The 21,682-nt window shown below is 43.6% G+C and overlaps 1 protein-coding gene across 2 annotated transcripts in view; it reads right to left on the reverse strand.

Annotated features, from left to right (window-relative positions):
- LOC121284586 (secretin receptor) overlaps positions 1-21,682 on the reverse strand; it is a 61,088-nt gene that overhangs the window by 16,570 nt on the left and 22,836 nt on the right. For both annotated transcript variants that reach the window (XM_041200071.1, XM_041200072.1), the window contains exons 5-9: positions 19,852-19,955; positions 19,527-19,624; positions 17,530-17,662; positions 3,954-4,107; positions 3,746-3,806 (exon numbers count right to left, since the gene is read on the reverse strand). In XM_041200071.1, the coding sequence (XP_041056005.1) occupies positions 3,746-3,806; positions 3,954-4,107; positions 17,530-17,662; positions 19,527-19,624; positions 19,852-19,955 (550 nt within the window). The remainder of the gene's footprint in view (positions 1-3,745; positions 3,807-3,953; positions 4,108-17,529; positions 17,663-19,526; positions 19,625-19,851; positions 19,956-21,682) is intronic.

The raw sequence follows: 21,682 nt of genomic DNA on the forward strand, positions 1-21,682 counted from the left end.
AGGAGCTGCCACCCTCATCCAGAGCACCCTGAAAGGAGCCCGCAGAGGTGACAGGCAGCTGCTGCGCCGATGTGAGGTCGCATCAGACCTCCCTGCTCACCGTGGATGGATGTGCAATGAGCTGGGAAACTTGATGCCCACACCATCTCCCACACTGGCACTGACCAGCTGAGGTCATTGCCGATGTGAGGGCTGGCTGGTCAGAACGCATCCCCAGGAAGCCCTGGTGGGTATCCTGGAGTAGGCTCTCCATGAGAGTCGCCACTCTTGCCATGGAGGACACTTGGCGTTTGGACATGTGGCTCATTGCTTCAGTGAGCGTCCGCGTGGACTCCTCCACCACGGAGACCAAGCCAAGCATAGTCTCATGTATCTCCCCCAGATGCTCCCGCACACCCGGCCACATTTTCTGCACTTGCTGCGTTGCGGACGACTCCAGAGGCACGTTGTCAGACACCGACTGGGCATGTGCCCGGTCCCCTGCAGTCCTCCGACTGCTGGCACCATAGGCACTCTCTGTCTCTGCCAGCTCCTCCAGTGAAGTGCCCTCACCGCTGTGCCCCGGGACACTAGCCATTGCTCTAATTCTTACCGAGGTGCTAGTATCTGTGCTGGTGCCTGCCTCGCAGAAATGGTGTGACTCAGGTGTGAGAGGGGGCTTCTGTTGCTCCTCCTCCTGGCTGTGCTCTGATGATGCTGAAAGGAAGAACAAGGACAGTGGATCACTTAGCATGGAGACAATGACAAAGTTCATCCCTGTCCCCTGGCTCATTATACGCTCAACATTCAATAACCAATGTCCAACAATGTTGCAACAATAACTAATTTAACAATCATCAGTGCTATGGTTGTTGGAAGGACAATGCAGACCTCAGCGTTGGCCTTAAATACCTGGACATGGCACCCCAGCCTCACCTACACCAGTAGACCTGAGTGCATGGCTCTTCTCCAGTTCAAGGGCCTCCAGCTTGAAGCGGCTTAAAATGGAGAGCTGTGCCTGGCCGCCTCCAGTCCCCATGCGTTATGAGCATTCTTCTCCTGAAAAAGAGAGAAGAGCATTGATTAAGGCAAATTACACATGGACTCTGCTCATGCATGGCACACCCCAACCAGAGTGGGACATATCAGGCCTCCAGTGCCTCCTCACCCTGCTGCTGCTGATGACTCAGACAAAGATGCTAGGCCTGCTTCCCAGCCCCTCACCTCCCCCTTGGACACATGCTGCCTACATCACATTAGGATCAATCCTACTTTAGAAGCACAAATAGTAAAAATCAAGACTATATTTGTACAATAATTTTCAAAATAGATATTTTAAATTTGGGAAAGTTGTAGTGACATTGAACTCTGAAGAGATGTGCGCTCATAGAAACAAAGAAAGGATTTGCATAAGATTGATCAGTCCATAGCAAGGAGGCGCAAGCACGTGCAGCGTAGAGTGCACCAGATGGTTTGATGCCATGCTGCCTTAAGGCTCCCCTTCCACCATCTCATCACCCTCAACAGGACATGTCCTGGAGTTCTGAGTCTGCACCTAGGTGCAGCTCCTCCAGGTTGCCCCAAACCAGTAATATGGGACTAAGATCAACACGTGCTGTGGGCGAAAACTCATCTCCTCATGACCCACTCAGGCTGACCTCAGCATGGGTACTATCTGCTGGCCCACCAGCAAAGGAATAATGCCCTCAATGATTAATGCAGTCATGGAACTGAGACTTGCAGGGGGGTGGTCGCAAAGGCTAAGGCTACCTGCTGGGTTAAATGCCCAATGCCAACATGGTACTCAACCTGCCAGAGCACAACAAATCGTTGATGTGCTTGTGACACTGGATCCAGGTGCGCCACAACACGTCGCGGGAGGTGGCCTCCTCCTCTCATTCTGGGGGACCAACACCTCCTGTTGTGCTGCCACCTCCTCGAGGAGGCAGAAAGGCAGTCATCAGAAAAACGAGGGGTGCATTGGCCTCCCGCTGGCCTACCCTCCAGCCTGGCCTGCTCTGCTGGCCTACCCTGCAGCCTGGCCTGCTCTGCTGGCCTACCCTCCAGCCTGGCCTGCTCTGCTGGCCTACCCTCCAGCCTGGCCTGCTCTGCTGGCCTACCCTCCAGCCTGGCCTGCTCTGCTGGCCTACCCTCCAGCCTGGCCTGCTCACCTGAGCCCCTCTGTTGTGGCCTGGAACTGACCATTGTGAGCAGCCTATAACAGGCTGCCGGGCCTTTTTTTAAACAGACTGCCAGGTAGCCATTGGACCCGGTGGTCTGTGCACGTCCGCTGCTGCTCACTATCCACAGGAGTCGGGAAATACGCTGGGTGGGCCTTAATTGGCCTGCCTGCATAAAATGGCGGCGCGGATCCGATCGCGGGTGGCAATCGGGTCCACGCCCGCCCGCGCCTGCTCCCACTTCCTCCCCCCCCCACTAAACGGAAAGTCCTGACCTAAATGACCAAACCAGTGTCTGTGAATTAGAACAAGTTATTTGAATAGGTATGATTACACTGAACTTACACATAGTTATTATTAGTACCATATCACTTTAATTTGTTGCCACGCTTAATTATCAATATATGGTAGATATAAAACTGAACATGATTCTCATGACTCTAAATTAGAAAAAGAATTAATTATTCAAAAGCTATAAAAGAACAATTGTCAAAGTGGGAGGGAGATAACATTTTTTGTTCACAAATAGCATGATAAACTTCTTTACTATCTTAATGGAATGTCAGAGGACAATTTCTCCCCCATTTAAAGCACTAGTAGCTTTAAATTACTACAGATTTTATGTCATTGCTATGCATTTTTATGTTTATACATAAGTAAGCTATAGTACCTTGGTTTTACTCCTGTTCATCTACGAATTTTTTTCTGCTAATATCTAAAAATAATACCACCTTCCCACATAAATCAGAATGAAGTTTTGTCCTGAAAAGTTCCTTTATAGAAACAAATAGAACAATAGAAAACTTACAGTGCAGAAAGAGGCCATTCAGCCCATCATGTCTGTGCCAATGAAAAAGAAACTAGTCGCAAATTTTAATCTCACTTTCCAGCACTTGGTCTATAGCTTTGCAGGTTACAGCACTTCAGATGCAGATCCAGGTACCTTTTAAATGAGTTGAGTGTTTCAACCTCAACCACCAATTTAGGCAGTGAATTCCAGATGCCCACCACACTCTGCGTGAAAATGTTACTCCTCACGTCCCCTCTCATCCTTCTACCAATCACCTTAAATCTATGCCCCCTAGTAATTGACCCCTCAGCCAGGGAAAACAAGGCTTTAATGTCTACCCCATATAGGCCCCTCATAATTTTGTACACCTCAATTAGGTCACCCCTCAGCCTCCTCTGTTCTAAGGAAAACAACCCGAACCTATCAAATCTCTCCTCATAGCTGCAATGTTCAAGCCCTGGCAGCACTCTTGTGAATCTCCTCTGCACTCTCTCCAGACCAATTATGTCCTTCCTGTAATGTGATGACCAGAACTGAACACAAAATTCCAGCTGTGGCCTAACTAGCATTTTATACGGTGCCATCAATACATCCCTGCTTTTGTATTCAATGCTTCACCCAATAAAGGAAAGCATTCCATATGCTTTCTTTACCAACTTATTCACCTGTCCTGCCACCTTCAGGGACCTGTGGACATGCACTCCAAAGCCTCTCACTTCCTCAACCCCTCTCAATATCCTCCCGTTTATTGAATATTCTTCATTTTAGGTTTTATTTATCATGAAGCATGGCTTACCCAATGTTCTCATATATCTGTCTTGCAATTGACCAGGATATAATAAAAATTGCCGGTGCACCTTAAGGTGAGAGATGTGAATAAAAATCAACAAAATAAAGGAAAATTAGATTATTAGATGCAGGAAAACAGAATGACATTTACCAAAATGAGTAATTTAGAATTTACAAAAATTTATGTGATTTAAGTTTCTTAAAGTGAAACTTACCCCATCCGAGAACAATGTACCTCCAGAAGTATTTTCGCTCAGAAAAGACAGATACCACCAGAGCTGTGTACAGATACAGTGCTTCTACAAGCAGCCAACTGAAATTAGCCATATTGCAGTATTGGAAGAAAACAATAACAACTTTGCATTCAACCTGGGAAACAAGGCAAACAGAAAACACAATAAATCACGGGTCAAGCCTTTACTTCTCTCAGAACAAAAACAGGTAACCTACTGCTTTTATATTCATGTTTTTATACTATTACTTTTATATTATGCATTTACACAATTACATTTTGTTTAACCTGCACTTAAACGTGAAAATAGCATTATATCTGAGAGGAAAATGACAGTATACATTGAGATAAATGGCAGTCCATTTGGGAGCTCATCAGCAATCTGGTATCCAGGTGCAATGAAGCCAAGTGATGAGAGACCACTGCCAGAATATAATTTTAGGCAACTTGTGGTTTGCACCAGGTTCAGGATAACTTCAGCTAGTTTTCTTTTATTCATTCATGGGATGCGGTACATTCTGTTGCCACTGTGTGTCGGTGGTGGAGGGAGCGAAGGTTTGTTGATGGGGTGCCAATAAAGTGGGCGCCTTCATCCTGGATAGTATCCAGCTTCTCGAGTGTTGTTGAAGTTGCACTCATCCAGACAAGTGGGGAGTATTCCATCACATTCCTGACTTGTGCCTTGTAGATGGTGGACAGGCTTTGGGGAGTCAGGAGGTAAATTACTCACTGCATGATTCCTAGCCTCTGACCTGCTCTTGTAACCACAGTATTTATATAGCTAGTCCAGTTTAGTTTCTGGTCAGTGGTAACCCTCAGGATGTTGATAGTGGGGGATTCAGTGATGGTAATGCCATTGAATGTCAAGGGGTGATGGTTAGATTCTCTCTTGTTGGAGAAGGTCATTGCCTGGCACTTGTGAGACGCAAATGTTATTTGCCACTTGTCAGCCCAAGCCTCGATATTGTCCAGGTCTTGTTGCCAGTACAAAGGTAAGTCTTAAGATGCCAAGTTACAAAATGATGGGTTCTTTCAGATCAAGATCCAGACATGGAAGTCCTTGTCATCCCCACACTTCCATCATTCCAGGAACCTGGATGCTGATATCTTGCTGGTGTCCATGTTACTCAGATCAAAAGGAGGTGGAAGCAGTGGGAAAATTGCATGTTGCAGAGTACTTCCAGCTCCATAATCTTTTGCAGACTTTCTACTGGTCAGACAGAACTTCCACAATGCAATATTTGTGGCAGGCCGGTTTCTGAGCATCATCTCGTTTTACACTCCTGGCTAACCACTTCCAATCTGCATCAGTATTCTGATCCAAAAGAAATTCAGGGCCACACAGGCTAATATTAAATTAAAAACTGGAAATGCTGGAAAAACTCAGCAGGTCTGGCAGCAACTCTGGAGAGAGAAACAGAGTTTTAATGTTTTGGGTCTGTATGACTCTTCTTCAGAGCTAAAGAGGTAGAAATGTGATGGTTTTATGCTATTGAAGAGAGAGAGAGTGGAGCAGGTGGAGAAAAATATAATGTCAGCAATAGGTTGGAGCTCAGGAGAGATTAAATGACAAAGATGTCATGGACATAAGACAAAGGTAATGGTAAGGATAGTGTTAAAGACTGAGGGTGGGATTTTCCGGCCCTACCGGGCATCATCGTGGGTGAAATGCGAAAATTTGGAGAACAGAGATGCTGGAAAATTCTGCTAAAAGACAGGCTTTAATAGTGGCATAAAGTTCAGATAGCAGAATGTGTTAATAGCAGAACAAGAGGCAGCACTTTCTGAAAGCCAAGTATGAGAAGAAGTTACAAACTGGCCCTTGGGTGGTGGCTGTGGTGGGGAACAGGCAGAATGGGATGGGAGGAGGGCAAGGTGGTGGAGTGGAATGAAAGTTAAAATGGAGGGAAGAATTCATGGTCTGAAGCCGTTGAGCTCAACATTGAGTCCTGAAGGCTGTAAAGCGCCTAATCGGAAGATGAGGTATTGTTCCTCCAGATTGCATTGGGCATAGGACAAAAATGTGAGCATCAGAGCAAGATGGTGAATTGAAATAGCAAATTACAGGAAGGTTGGAGTCATGCTTGCAGACTGAGCGAAGGTGTGCAGAAATGCGGTCATCCAGTCTGCGTTTAGTCTTCTCAATGTAGAGGAGATTGCATTGTGAGCAACAAACGCAGTAGACTAAATTGAAAAAAATGCAAATGAATTGCTGCTTCACCTGGAAGGAATGTTGGGGTCTTGGATGGTGAGGAGGGAGGAGGTAAAGCAGCAGGTGTTACTTACCCTGCAGTTGCATGGGAAGGTGCCGAGGGAAGAGGTTGCGGTATTGGGGGTGATAAAGGAATAGACCGGATGTGCTGAGGGTGATAGAGGAGTGGACCAGGTACCACGGAGGTAACATTTCCTATGGAATGCTGAGAAGGGAGGTGAGGGAAAGATGTGTTTGGTGGTGTCATGCTGGAATTGACGGAAATGGCGGAGGATGATCTTTTGAAGTTGAAGGCTGGTGGGATGGAAAATAGGCACACGGGGAATTCTATCATGGTTCTGTGGGGAAGGGGAAGCAGTGAGGGCAGAAGTGGGGGACAAGGGTCAGACATGGTTGAGTGCCCTGTCATCCATACAGGGGGGGAATCTTTGGCTCAGGAAAAAGGAAAACATGCCAAAAGCACTGTCGTGGAAGGTAACATCATCAGAACAGATATGACAGAGATTGAGAAACTAGGAGAATGGGATGGAGTCCTTACAAGAAGCAGGGTGTGAGGATCTGTATTTGAGGTAGCTATAGGGTTCGGTGGGCTTGTAATGATTTTTTAATTCTTTCATGGGATGTAAGTGTCACTGGATAGGCTAGCATTTTTATTGTCAATCCCTAATTGCCCTTGAGAATGTGGTGGTGAGCTGTCTTCTTGAACAGATGCAGTCCATGTGTTGTAGGTGCACCACTGTGCTGTTGGGGAGGGAGTTCCAGGATTTTGACCCAGCGACAGTGAAGGCACTACACTATGTTTCCAAGTCAGGAAGGTGTGTTATTGGAGGTGAACTTGCATGTGGTATGGTTGCCATGTGTCTGCTTCCCTTGTCCTTCTAGGAGGTAGAGGTTTCTGATTTGGAAGGTGCTGTCAAAGGAGCCCTTGTGAGTTTCTGCAGTGCATCTTGTAAATGGTACACACTGCTGCCACTGTGCATCGGTGGTAGTGGGAGTGTATCTGATAATCTTCAACCCCACTTTCCTGCCTTTTCCCCATAACCCTTGATTCTCTTACCGATTAAAAATCTGTCTGTCTCAGCCTTGAATATATTTAACGACCCAGCCTCGGCAGTAACGAATTCCACAGATGGACTACCCTCTGAGAGAAGAAATTCCTCCTCATCTCTGTCTTAAATCAGGGTAGGACCAATAACTCCAGGCAACCCTAGATTTCAAGGGATATAGAGGATTGGATAAGGAAAAAAATACAGATGGCAGATACAGAGGGCTGAAAGCAGCAGAAGCCCTAGAGGAGTATAGAAAGTGTAGGGGGGGCAACTTAAAAAAATAATTAGGAGAGCAAAGAGAGGACATAAAAAACACTGGTGGGCAAGATAAAGGCAAATCCCAAGGCATTTTATAAATATATTAAAGGCAAGAGGATAACCAGGGAAAGAATAGGGCCAATTAGAAACCAAAGTATCAATCTGTGCATGGAGCCGGAGGATGTGGGTGAGGTTTTAATGATTACTTTTCATCAATGTTCACTGTGGAGAAGGACGAGGGATGTGTAGAAATCAGGAAGGGGAACTGTGAAAACTTGAACAAATTAGCATTGAAAGGGAGGAGGTATTAATGATTTTAGAAGGCTTAAAAGTGGATAAATCCCCAGGCCCAGATGAGATGGATCCCAGGCTGCTATGTGATGCAAGGGAGGAAATTGCAGGGGCTCTGATACTAATTTTCAAATTCTCTCTGGCCACAGGAGAGGTGCCAGAGAACTGGAGGACAGCAAATGTGGTACCATTATTCAAGAAGGGTAGTAGGGATAAACCAGGTAATTACAGGCCAGTGAGTCTAACATCAGTGGTAGGAAAACTATTGGAAAAAATTCTGAGGGACAGGATTAATCTCCACTTGGAGAGGCAGGGATTAATTAGGGATAGTCAGCATGGCTTTGTCAGGGGGAGATCATGTCGAACAAATTTGATTGAATTTTTGGAGGTGACTAGTTGTGCAGATGGACTTCAGTAAGGCTTTTGACAAAGTTCCGCATGGGAGAATGGTCAAGAAATTAAGAGCCCATGGGATCCAGAGCAATTTGGCAAATTGGGTCCAAAGTTGGCTTAGTGACAGGAAGAGGTGTGTGATGGTTGAAGGTTGTTTTTGTGATTGGAAGCCTGTGATGAGTGGTGTACCGCAGGGATCCGTGTTGGGACCCTTGCTGTTTGTAGTGTAAATTAATGATTTAGACGCGAATATAGGAGATATGATCAGCAAGTTCGCAAGTGACACGATAATTGGTGGTGTCGTAAATAGTGAGGAGGAAAGCCTTAGATTGCAGGATGATATAGATGGGCTGGTAAGATGGGCAGGGCAGTGGCAAATGGAATTTAATTCTGAGAAGTGAGAGGTGATGCATTTCTGGAGGACTAACACAGCAAGGGAACACACGATGAATGGTCGGACCCTAGGAAGTACAGAGGATCAGAGGGACCTTGGTGTATATGTCCATAGACCCCTGAAGGCAGCAGCACAGGTAGATAAGGTTCAGAAGGCATATGGGATACTTGCCTTTATTAGCCAAGGCATAAAATATAAGAGTAGGGAGGTTATGATGGAGCTTATCAAATGCTAGTTAGGCCACAGCTGGAACACTGTGTGCAGTTCTGTTCGCCATACAATAGGAAGGATTGTATTGGAGAGGGTGCAGAGGAGATTCACCAGGATGTTGTCTGGGCTGGAGCGTTTCAGCTATGAAGAGAGACTGAATAGGCTAGGGTTGTTTTCATTAGAGCAGAGAAGGCTGAGTGGGGACCCGATAGAGGTATACAAAATTATGAGGGGCATAGACAGGGTAGATAGGAAAAAACTTTTCCCTTTAGTGGAAGTGTGAATAACCAAGGGGCATAGATTTAAGGTAAGGGGCAGGAAGTTCAGAGGGGATTTGAGGAAAAAATTTTTAACCCAGGAGGTGGTTGAATCTGGAACATACTGTCTGGGAGCATGGTAGAGGCAGGAATCCTCACAACATTTAAGAAGTATTTAGATGAGCACTTGAAACGTCATAGCATACAGGGCTTTGGGCTAAGTGCTGGAAAACGGGATTAGAATAGATAGGTGCTTGATGGCCGGCAAAGACACGATAAGCCAGATGGCCTGTTTCTGTGCTGTATAACTCAATGACTAAGTGGGTGGCCCCTTACTCAGAGATTATGCCTTCTGGTTCTAGACTCTCCCACAAGAGGAAACAACATCTCAGCATCTACCCTGTCAAGCCCCCTAAGAATCTTATACGTTTCAATAAAATTGCCTCTCATTCTTCTAAACTCAAATGAGTACAGGCCCAACCTACTTAACCTCTCCTCATAAGAAAATCCCTCCATACCTGGGATCAAACCAGTGAACCTTCTCTGGACTGCCTCCAATATCTTTCCTTAGATAAGAGGACCAAAGCTGTTCACAGTATTCTAGATGTGGCCTAACTTATGCCTTGTATAGTTTTAGCAAGACTTCCCTATTTTTATACTCCATTCCCTTTGAAATAAAAGCCAACATTCCACTTGCCTCCCCTATTACCTTGTATGTTCGCTTTTTGTGGTTCATGCATGTGGACTCCCAAATCTTTCTGTGCTGCAGCTTTCTGCAGTCTTTCTCCATTTAAATAATATTCAGCTCCTCTATTCTTCCTGCCAAAATGCATAACCTCAGATATTCCCTGCCAAGTTTTTGCCCACTCACTTAATGTGTCTATATCCCTCTGTAGACTTTTCGGGCGGGATTTTTCGTGCCCACCCACTGACGGGATCTTCCGCCCCTGTCGCAAGCCAATGGACTCCTGGCTGGGGCACCACATTGCCTGTGACAGGTCCCCCCATGACAGGGTCGGAAAATCCTGGTCTTTGTGTCATCCTCACCACTTGCCGTCCCACCTATTTTTGTGTCATCTGCAAACTTGTTGATGGTACATTCACTTCCCTCATCTAAGTCATTTATATATATTGCAAATAATTGTGGCCCCAGCACTAATCCCTGTGGGGCTCCACTAGTTCCATCTTGAAACAAGAAGGTTGCCATCCTGAAACTGCCCCCCACATCCCAATTCTCTATCTTCTATTAGTTAGCCAATCCTCTATTCATGCTAATATATTACCCCCAACACCATGGGCTCTTATCTTTTTAAGTAGCCTTATGTGTGGTACCTTATCGAGCATCTTTTGGAAATCCAAATATATTATATCTACTGCTTCCCCTTTATCTATCCTGCTTGTTACCTCCTCAAAGAATTCTAATAAATTTGTCAGGCATGATTTCCTCTTCATGAAGCCATGCTGACTCTGCTTGATTATATTATGCATTTCTAAATGCTCTGCTATTACATCCTTTATAATGGACTCTAACGTTTTCCCAATGACAAGTGTTAAGCTAACTGGCCTATAGTTACCTGTTATTTGTCTCTCTCCTTTTTTTGAATAAGGGCATTACATTAGCAGTTTTCCAATCTTCTGGGGCTTTTCCAGAATCTAAGGATTCTTGGAAGATTACTACTACCAATGCATTCACTATCTCTGTAGCTACTTCCTTTAATATCCTAGAATGCAACCCATCAGATCCTGGGGACTTATCGGCCTTTAGCTCCATTAGTTTCCATGGTACTTTTCTCTAGTGATAGTTATTGTATTTATTTCCTCTACCTCTCTTTTGCTCCTTGATTATTTGGTGTTTTTGAAGTGATATTAGCGTCTTCTACCGTGAAGACCGATGCAATGTATTTATTCAACTGCTCTGCCATTTCCAGGCTCCCCATTATTATTTCCCCAGCCTCATTCTCTAAGGGGCCTATGATCACTTTGGCCTCTCTCTTCCTTATTATATATTTAAAGAAGCTCTTACTATCCGTGTTTTTATATTACTTGCTTGTTCACCCTCAAAGTTTATTTTCTCCCTCTTTATTAGTTTTTTGGTCATCTTTTGTTGGTTTTTAAAACATTCCCAATCCTCTGGCTTACCACTAATCTTTGCCACATTGCATGTTTTTTCTTTCAATTTGATACTATCCTTAACGTCCTTGGTTAACCATGGTTGGTTTATTCCCTTCCTAGAATCCTTCTTTCTCACTGGGATATATCTTTGTTGTGTGTCATGAACTATTTTCTTAAATGTCTGCCATTGTTCATCAACCATCTTTTTTTGCTAAACTCTTCTCCCTGTCCACTCCAGCCAACTCTGCCCACATTCACTTGTAATTACCCTTATTTAAGTTTAGCACAGCTGTTTCCGACCCAAGTTTCTCACTTTCGAACTGACTGCTAAATTCTACCATGTTATGGTCACTGATTCCTAGGGGATCTTTTACTCTGAGATCATTTATTAAGCCTGTCTCATTACATATTACCAGATCCAAAATAATCTGATCCCTGGTTGGATCCACAAAATATTGTTCTAGGAAACTGACCCAAATATACTCTTTGAATTCTTGCTCATGGCTACTTCTGCCAATTTGATTTTCCCAATCTACATGAAGATTAAATGATTGATGTACTGCCTTTTTTACATGCCCTCATTATCTCCTGATTTATTCTCTGTCCTACAGTATAGCTACTGTTCAGGGGCCAAGAGACCATTCCCACCAGTGTCTCCTTCCACTTGTAATTTCTTACCTCCACCCATTTGGATTCTACATCTTCCGATCCAGGATCATTTCTTGCTATCTTACTTATTCAAACTGGGACTAACAAAGCTATCCCCCCTTTCCTTCCTGCTTGTCCTTTCGAAAAGCCACATAACCCTGAATATTTAGTTCCCAACTTTGATCTCCTTTTAACCACTTCTCCATAATAGCAATAAGATCATGGCCATTAACCTCTATTTATGCCGTTAATTCATTTATTTTGTTCCAAATGCTACATGCATTTAAGTAATGAGACATTAATTTTGCCTTTTTACCATTTTTTTCCTCTGTGACCCTATTTGCTGCTGTTTTTTTATGTTTGTACACTCTGTCCCTTCCTGTCACACTCTGGGTATCATTACCTAAATAGCTGCCCTGCAATGCTGCCTTTTGTTTTGTTAGCCTACATATCCCCTCTCCAGAACCCTCCCCCGCTACCTATTTAATTTAAAGCCCTCTCTACAGCCTTAGTTATTGGCTTCACCATGACACTGGTCCCAGCACAATTCAAGTGAAGCCCATCCCACCAGAATAGCTCCCTTCTACCCCAGTACTGGTGCCAGTGCCCCATGAACTGAAACCCATTCCTCCCACACCAATTTTTTGAGCCATGCGTTTAACGCCTTGACTTTATTTACCCTATGCCAGTTTGCCCGTGGCTCAGGTAGTAATCCCAAGATTTTACATTGGAAGTTCTGGTTTTTAATTTAGCTCCTAACTGTTCCATTTGTTTCAGAAGAACCTCCTCTCTAGTCCTATTAATGTCATTGATGCCAACGTGTATGACGGCAACTGGAACCCTCCCCTCCCCTTCCAAGTTCCTCTCCAGCTCTGAGATGTCCTTAACTCTGGCACCAGGCAGGCAACACAGCCTTTGGGACTCATGCTCATGGCTGCAGAGAACAGTATCTATCCCACTAATTATACTGTCCCCAACCACTACTACGTTGCTATTTCCTCCCCCCACTTGAATGACTCCCTGTACCACAGTGCTGTGGTTAGTTCGCTCTCATCCGCATAGCTTGTAGGAGTCTCGTAGCTGTTGGACAGTTGCAGGGGCCGAGGATTCTCGAATGCTACCCCCTGGGTCCCCATACTTACTTCACTTGCAGTCAAACTCTCCTGTCACAGATCACAGACCATATTTGAATTACCTAACCTGAGGAGTGTGCCGCCTCCAGGAGCAAAGTGTCCAGGTAACTTTACCCTTCCCTGATGTGGCGTAATATCTGCAGCTCGGACTCCAGCTCCTTAACTGAGATTGAAGTTCCTCGAGTTGCAGACACTTACTACAGACGTGTTCGCCCTGGATCACCTTTCTGTCCAGCAGTTCCCACATGCTGCAGCAGCAACATATCACCCGTCTTGCTATCACTATCGTATTTTATTTAATTACTTAATTAATTACTCTAGTATCCTTGCTCTTTACACATGAAGAATCACCTGCTCTCTACACTTTATTGTAATTTCTTTACACATCAGTATCAATCTTATATTTTAACAAGATATTTTTATGAAAAGCAAAAAAAGGAAAAAAAGAGCTAGAGACATAAACACAAACTAAAGACTCTACTTTTACTTTAAAGACTAGAGATACTCACCAATCCTACTCACCAATCAGCTGCTCTCCATGCTCTTTAGTGGTCTCTCGCCCCTCTCTCCACACTATTTAATGATCTCACATTCTTCTCGCATTCTTCCACTGTTAATGGCCCCGATGCTCCTCTTGCACTCTCATTGTTATTGGCCCAGCTGTTCCTCTCACTCTCTCACTGTTAATGTTTCGGCTGCTCCTCTTACTCTCTCACTGTCAATGGCCACACTTCTTCACGCACTCTCTCAATGTTAAAGGCCATGCTGCTCCTCTCACTCCCTCACTGTTCATGGCTGCACTCATCCAGGCAAGTGGAGAGTATTCCATCACACTCCTGACTTGTGCATTGTAGATGGCAGACAGGCTTTGGAGAGTCAGTAGGTGAGTTACTCGCCGCAGAGTTCCAAGCCTTTGGCCTGGTCTTGTAGCCAAAGTATTTACATGGATGTTACAGTTCAGTTTCTGGTCAATGGTAACCCCAGGATATTGATACTGGAGGATTCAGAGATGACAATGCTGTTGGATGTCAAGGGGCGATGGTTAGATTCTCTCTTGTTGTAGATACTCATTGCCTGGCGCTTGTGTGGTGTGAATGTTACTTGCCAGTTATGAGCCCAAGCCTGAATGTTGTCCTCGTCTTGCTGGATATTGGCACAACTGGTTCACTATCTAAGAAGTCATAAATGTTGCTGAACATTGTGCAATCATCAGCAAACATCCCCACTTCTGAACTTATGATGGAGGGAAGGTCATTGATGAAGCAGCTGAAGACAGTTTGGCCCAGGGCACTACACTCAGGGTTTCCTGCAATGATGTCCTGGAACTGAGATGATTGACCTCCAACCACCACCACCATTTCCCTTTGTGCTAGGTATGACTCCTACCAATGGAGATTTCCCCCCGACAGCCTATCACCAGAAATGGAGACAGAGAAGTCAAGGAAGGGAAGGGACATGTCGGAGGTGGACGATGTGAAAGTAAGAAAGTGGTGAAAATTGGAAGCAATATTGATGAATTTGTCCAGATCCAGATGAGAGAATGAAGTGGCACTGACACAGTCATCAATGTACCAGAAAAGAAGTTGTGGGAGGGGGCCTGAGTAGGACTGGAACAAGGAATGTTCCACATCCACATAAAAAGGCAGGCATACCTGGGGCCCATGTGGGTCCCCATAGCCAAACCTTTTATTTGGGGAAAATAAGCCAAGTTAAAGGAGAAATTGTTCAGTGAGAGAACAAGTTCAGCCAGGCGGAGGAGAGTTGTGGTGGATGGGGATTGTTCGGGCGTTCAATGAAGAAGTGGAGAACCCTCAAACCATCCTTGTGGGGGGATGAAGGGATTGGACATCCATTGTGGAAAGGAGGCAGTTTGGGTCAGGAATCTGGAAATTGTTGAAATGACGTAGGGTGTCAGAAGAATCACGAATGTAAGTGGGAAGAGAAAATAGAGTCAAGATAGGAAGAAATGAGTTCATTGGGCAGGAACAGGCTTTTCCTTGGAGCAGCAAAGGTTGGAGCACCTGATTGAGGTGTATGAGATTATGAGGGGCAGCGATCGGGTGGATAGGAAGGCACTTTTTTCCATTAGTAGAGGGGTCAATAACCAGGGGCATAGATTTAAGGTAAGAGGGAGAAGCCTAAGGGAGGAGTTTAGGAGATATTTTTTCACCCAGAGAGTGGTGGGAGTCTGGAACTCACTGCATGAAAGGGTGGTTGAGTCAGAAACTCTCATAACATTTAAGAAGTATTTAGATATTCACTTCCGTTGCCATAGCCTCTAGGGCCATGGGCCAAGTGCTGGAAAATGGGATTAGTGTAGTCAGATCTTTGTTGACCAGTGCGGACAGGATGGGCCGAATGGCCTCCTTCTGTGCTGTAAATGTCTATGAAACGATGGGTCTACCCATCTTTGTGGATTTTCAGAAAGAGGTAGAAGCAGGCTCTGGGGGGTTGAGGGACAAAGAGATTGAAGGCTGTTTGGGGAGGATCTCCAGAGGCAATGAGGTCCGTGACAGTCCTGGAAACAATGGCCTGATGTTCTCTTGTGGGGTGATGACCCAGGAGGAGATAGAAGAAGTGTCTGAGAATTGGTGCTTAGCTTCTGCAAGGTAGAGGTCTGTGCACCAGTCTGCAACAACATCACCCAAAGCCAGGGTTGGACCTGCGAGAGTGGAGTGCAGCAAGTTCAGAAGGAGACACCTTGGAGTAGATGAGAGAAGCAGAGGAATTAAGATGGCCAATGTCACCCTGACAGTTCTCAATAAAAAGATCAAGAGCAGATGAGAGCAGAGGGATGGGGTCCAAGTAGAGGGAGAATACTGGAGGCATGTGAAAGAGTCCGCAGAGAGGAGTGAAAGATTCCTGCCCAAAGAAATGAGCAAGGTGACAGAAGAAGAGTTCAACGTGGTGCCAGGCCCAAAACTCATTGAGGTGGGGGTGTAAGGGTATAAAACTGAGTCCCTTGATGAGCACAGAACCTTCAGCATCAGAGAGGGGAAGGTCAGAGGGTATGTGAATACAAGGCAAGGGCTTGAATTAAAAGCAGGAACGATATCAGAGGGACAGGAAGGGGTGGAAGAATCAGCATGGATGTCGGTACCAATAAGTTGTTGGATCTTGTGTTCCTTAACACCTGAAAGGAGGAGAAAAAGTTTCTTGCCCAGACGTTGGTTGAGACAAAGAATGAAATGGAATGTGGGTCAAGGACAGATTTGGGATAAGGTGAATCAGTGTTGCTGTAGAGAGAGGTCAAGGGTGTACATATGGCAGTGCATGGCACATAGTGTGGATCTCAGGATGTGGCAAGCAATCCGAGGAACATTGTATGTCCCGGAGATATCTGTAATCCTGTGTGGATTCAAAACACAAAAGCTGGAACTTCAATCAGAATCTAAGTGGCGTAATTTGGAGCTGGAGGTAGTAGCTGAGGAAGGAAGTATGGCTTTGAAAGTGAGTTTTGGTAAACCCCCTTATCAAACACCACGAGAGAAATGGAAAGCAATGAAGGTGAACATGGTGAAAGAGACAAACAGAGATGCTGTCAAAGAGAAGTGTAGAACTTCTTCAAGGTATGCCATCCTGGAAGAGAAGAGGCAGTGAATTAAAAGCTAAGATAAAAGCAAAATACTGTAGATGCTGGAAATCTGCAATGGAAACAGAGAATGCTGGGAAAAAGCAGAAGGTCTGGCAGCATAGATAGAGAGAGAAACAGGGTTAATGTTTTGAGTCTGTATGACTTTTCTTCAGAGCTAAAAAGTAGAAATGTAATGGGTTTTATGATATTGTAGGGAGGGGGTGAAGCAGGTGGAGCAAAATAGAAAGTCAGGGATAGGTTGGAGCTCAGGAGAGAATAAATGACAAAGATGACATGGACACAAGACAAAGGGAATGGTAATGATAGTGCTAAAGATTAAGGCAGGCGTTAATAGTGGCATAAAGGTCAGATGCAGAATCTGTTAAAGCAGAATAAGGATCATCACTTTCTGAAAACAAAACATGAGAACAATTTACAGGCTGGTCCTTGGCTGGGGGTGGGGAATGGGGGGACGGGTGAATTGGGATATTAAAATATTTAAATTAATTATTTGAATTAAAATTACTTTAAAATATTAAGATCAAAAATGTAACATCTGATTTTTCCATTTCTCTTGTTGCAGAAGTCTGCATGAGCTTATCATTAACAATTGCCTTCAGAAAGGGCTAAATAGTAAAATTACCTGTTTTTCTTCTTTTCACTAACCCTTTTAATTCTCTGTACAAATGTCCATTTGCGTTTTCTTCTGACCCATCAATATTTACAAATATCTACCATTTCACCAAAACTAGTAAACACAAAATTATCATCAATGTGTTTCATAGATTTTCACCATACAAGGCATTTTGTCCAAAGCTCTACAGCTTAGTTAAATAATCAATGATTAACCATAGCAATGGAAAATTTCAGTTCCATGTACATGGCTATCAACAATGCTCTTGCCTTTTTACCATGTCATGCCCCGCTATTGGTCTGTTTATAAGCAGATGGGTAATTTAAAACAATTTAAAATATTAGAATGATCCCGACAAATAATTATCACTTTTGTTATGCAATTAAATAATTACCGAGTAAGAATTGCAGTGCTGAAGATCCTCACTGGAAAACAGGACACTGTCTTTTATGAAGATTGAAATTGCACGAAGAATGTACGACACAAACAAATGCATATGAATATAATTCCTGGTACAGTGAAGTTTCCTATAAAATATGCAACATATTTCAATTATATTAGTTATAAATTTAAACAATTTAACCTTATCTATGCTTTTGTATATATATATATTTTAAAAATAACACCAGATCTCACAAGGCATTGTGAATGGCCCCAGTATTGGGGACTGGGCAGCAGGAAGGGGGACAGTGCAGCTGGTGTTGTGAGTAAAAGCCTTCTAGCATGAAAAACAAATACCTTGATTCCATAGGGAAGCCCAAGGCACAAAAGAATGAATGGAAAGGGAGGTAAAAGAGTGGAGGAAAGGACTGGACAAGAGGTAGGGCTGGATAACATTAGGGTGAAGTGGCTCGGCTTGCTGGAGTACATACGGAGCTGGTAAGTAAACTTTTTAAACTGCTTTATCGCATCCACCTCTTCTTTTATGTTTCTTGGCCTGGCGATAGAGACGAAAGGGACAAAACGAAAGGGCATTGTCAGGGCAGGTTTCTGCTTTTGGTTTTGGAATATAATTGGTTCATGCTGATCATGAGTGACGAGAGCAAGGGCCTAATTTTGCAATAAAAGTAATGGTGAGGCCAACAGCACTCACCATTGTTAGTAGAGTTAATCATACAGAAATTTCTGGCACTGAATGCATGTTGTCAGAGATACCTTGCTCCTCCACAGGATACAGTACCATAGTCCTCGCTTATGGACTCCACACTGAAATTAACGCAAAGGTTGAAATTGGGCTGCTTTCCCATTAGTTTCCCACTAAAGATGATAGGAAATGTTAGGGCTGGTGCATGCGGGTAAGCGAGTTTTTAATGGCAGCTTAAGTGATATTGACTGCCAAACAACCTCTTTGGTCCTAAAAGTTAATTTTACAAGTTAGGATTCTCATTTAATTTAAAAGGAATTTAATTAGTGGTGGAGATTTAAAAAAAAAATTAAATTAACTTTTTTCTGCCCTTCTATTTTATCTTGCTCCATTAGTCTGATCAGTATTTTGCAATTTTATTTTGCTTCCTGTTCATGCTTTAAATTTAATTTGTATTTCTTGCTTTATACTTCCAGGATAGGACTCGGTATGAAAACCGAATTTTCACCCTGCAAGTGATTGGTAGCCAGTTAAAGGGCCCCTGCTGAGGCCAAAACACAGCAGAGGGATGCAGGAAGTCTCTGAGTGCAGATCGTGGGGCCAGTGCTCCATCCAGCTAAGGAATTACTCCCACTCACTCCACCATCACCCTCCCCCCACATCCCTGCACCTGCCATTGCTACAGCTACGGCTACTGGTCATCCATTGGAAAGGTTGGCAGCTGGGGCCTCTTTTGACACTAAAAATTTGTTAAAGCTCTTCAGAGTGCACCTTCATTTTGAGGTACCGTCTCTTTCTCCTAACCGAATCAGCAGCTCCCACTTCTGCTGATGGGCTGCCAGTACTGGAGGGTCTCCTGGCTTCCTGTTAGCGCTCCAGCCTTGCAATCCTACCTCTATCCTTATTGGGTCATGTTGGCTGCCTCCTCAAAAATTGCGCTCTGGGTCCCAGCTTGAGCGTGTGCAGGATCCCAAACTGTATTTTCTCCCAGTGGTAGAATCTGTGGGGGGGGGTGGGGGGGCAAGAATTGAATATCCAGTCCTGCATGGAACTGAGGGTTTTTCAATATAATTGGTTAAAGAGCCTCACTGTTGCTTGCTCACAGATGCCTCTGCACCCCTGCAGAGGGCACCACACTGGATTAGAGGCCTGATTAGAGAAAGTCTGCAAAATCTTTGTGGGCAGCTGTCAGCAAGGCCTTTGAGGATAGCCTGGATCAGTAAGGCACTCACAGGCATATAGTGATATATTTTGCAAACAGATAAACACAAAACTTTCAATACCAATACTGCTGAAGTTGCACTCACCGAAATAAGCCAAGGATTGCTATAGCTATGGACAGGGATATGAAGGATGTGCTGTATCCCATAGTGTACATGATTTTCACATTCATGTAGTATGCTCTCTTTATAAAAATACAAATAAGAAACATTTTAAAAAATACATTCAACAATATCTACCACGTTTTAAAAGATTTAGTTGTCTAAGTCATTAGTATCTTTGCAGCTGCAGAGTGTAAGATTAGAGTCCATTAGCAGAACTGAAATGCCAGTCACAAAATATTCATTGCAGTATTTTGATTGAGATGCTGGGTTTGTTCACTCTAGCACATTTGTGTCACGACATACATACCTTGACAATTTTTGAGGTATCATTCACATCATATCCACAAGCTGTTCCATATAAAGGGAATGCTTCAGACCAGCCCTCACTTGTGCAATTTCGGTAAACAAAACCTGGCAAAAATTATAAATAGATGATCAGACTACTAGGAGCGTCATGAAAATATAATAATTTTCATAATATTATTGTGATTTATTGTAAAGGTAGGTTAATAGCGGGGTTTGGATAGTTTGTGTGTGTGTGGGATTTAATTGAATTGGAGACAGCTGGCCTGGAAGCTTTGAGTCATCAACAAGCAGCTAGGTTTAAAACGCTAAATACGTAAACATGGGTGAAGTTTTAGAATGTGAGATGTGAGGAAAATTTGCATTTTTAGATAAACCAGGGTAGTTGAATTTCAAAGAGATGGTAAGATGTTACACCTAGCCTGAAGAAGCTAAGCCAAACAGTGTGTTTATTTTTCCCAAAGGTTACTGATAATATGAGCACTATGAAAAGATTTATATTATGAGATAGGTAAAGTTCCAAAGAACTTTAGCAAGACATATCGGAACAATGGAATTGCATTAAAAAGGGAAAAACATATTTAAAGGAGATGAGGCTATGTGTCAGAGAGAAGGAATTCTAAGATCTAACACAAATATGAAAATCTCCAGCCTCTGTGTATCAAGTTGCTGTCTACAGTAAACCCAAGCTGAGAAAACTCACTTTGAATTCTCCTATCCAGGTTACTGCATTGCTTTGCCTGGGTCTGTTTAAATCCATTCATTTTTACTGTTGCCTTAATGGGGGTGTAACTAGAAGCCAGATTAATTAGGGATTTTAGGGGTTATTATAGTAGTAATTTATAGACCTATATATGTGCTTGAATTCTTTTCTTTTGTTAATAAATGTTTAATTTAGTTCTCTAAATAAACCTCTGAAGTCATGATAGTCTTATTATTTCTGAATTCAAGGTACACATCTTGAAATAAAATACAAATTGCAAAACAGTTATGACGGTATGATCAAGTTTCCCACGTGGATTTGATCTGCTTGGCATACATCACTTGCCATATCATAACAGGAGTTTAAAATAAGTCATTGGAAATACAAACTGTCATGGATAACCCAATCATTCTTCAATTATGCCCATTTCATTGTGAAACGACATGCGAGAAAAGAGGAAAACTGTTTATAAAGTCTCTTGAATATTAGCCTCCATATGTGCTGCTTCCCATTAGTTGACTCCATCTGTTTCAAGTTGAGCTGCTGACTATTAAAGTTGCACATGTGCAAGATTTCCTATTCTGTAATAGGCAGATTCCTGTACAAGTTGCGATCCTCTCCAGAAATGCAAAATAGTTATTTAAGTGAACTGACCCTCGGCAATATCATCTGGGAAAAAGGTGCACTCACGATACTAGAGCTATGTTCTTAATGTTGGTTCCCTAAGTCTCCACAGAAAATCTAATAAATATTGCTGAAGTTCTTAGGTGTCAATCTTGACTCATTGAAAGCACTCTTACTTCTGAATCAGCAATTTGTAGGTTCAAGTCTTGCTCTAGAAACTTGAGCACATAGCCTAATAGGCTGGTACTTAAGTGGACTGTTGGAAATGTTGCTTATTGGATGAGACATTAAACTGAGGACCTGTATGCCCTCTGAGGTAGATGTAAAGAATCCACAACAATTCTATGGGTAGAATTTTCCTGTCGGTGATTTGGGGGCGGGGCCCGCTCGCCGATGGGAAAATGGCACGGGATGATGTTGGGAGGAACCCCCGACATCATCCCGGTCCATTTAAATATTGAGGAAGGCGGGCGGACAGCGAAATCAGCTGCCCAACCGCCGACCTGCC

Source organism: Carcharodon carcharias, chromosome 12 (assembly GCF_017639515.1).
Source record: "Carcharodon carcharias isolate sCarCar2 chromosome 12, sCarCar2.pri, whole genome shotgun sequence".
NCBI lineage: Eukaryota > Metazoa > Chordata > Chondrichthyes > Lamniformes > Lamnidae > Carcharodon > Carcharodon carcharias.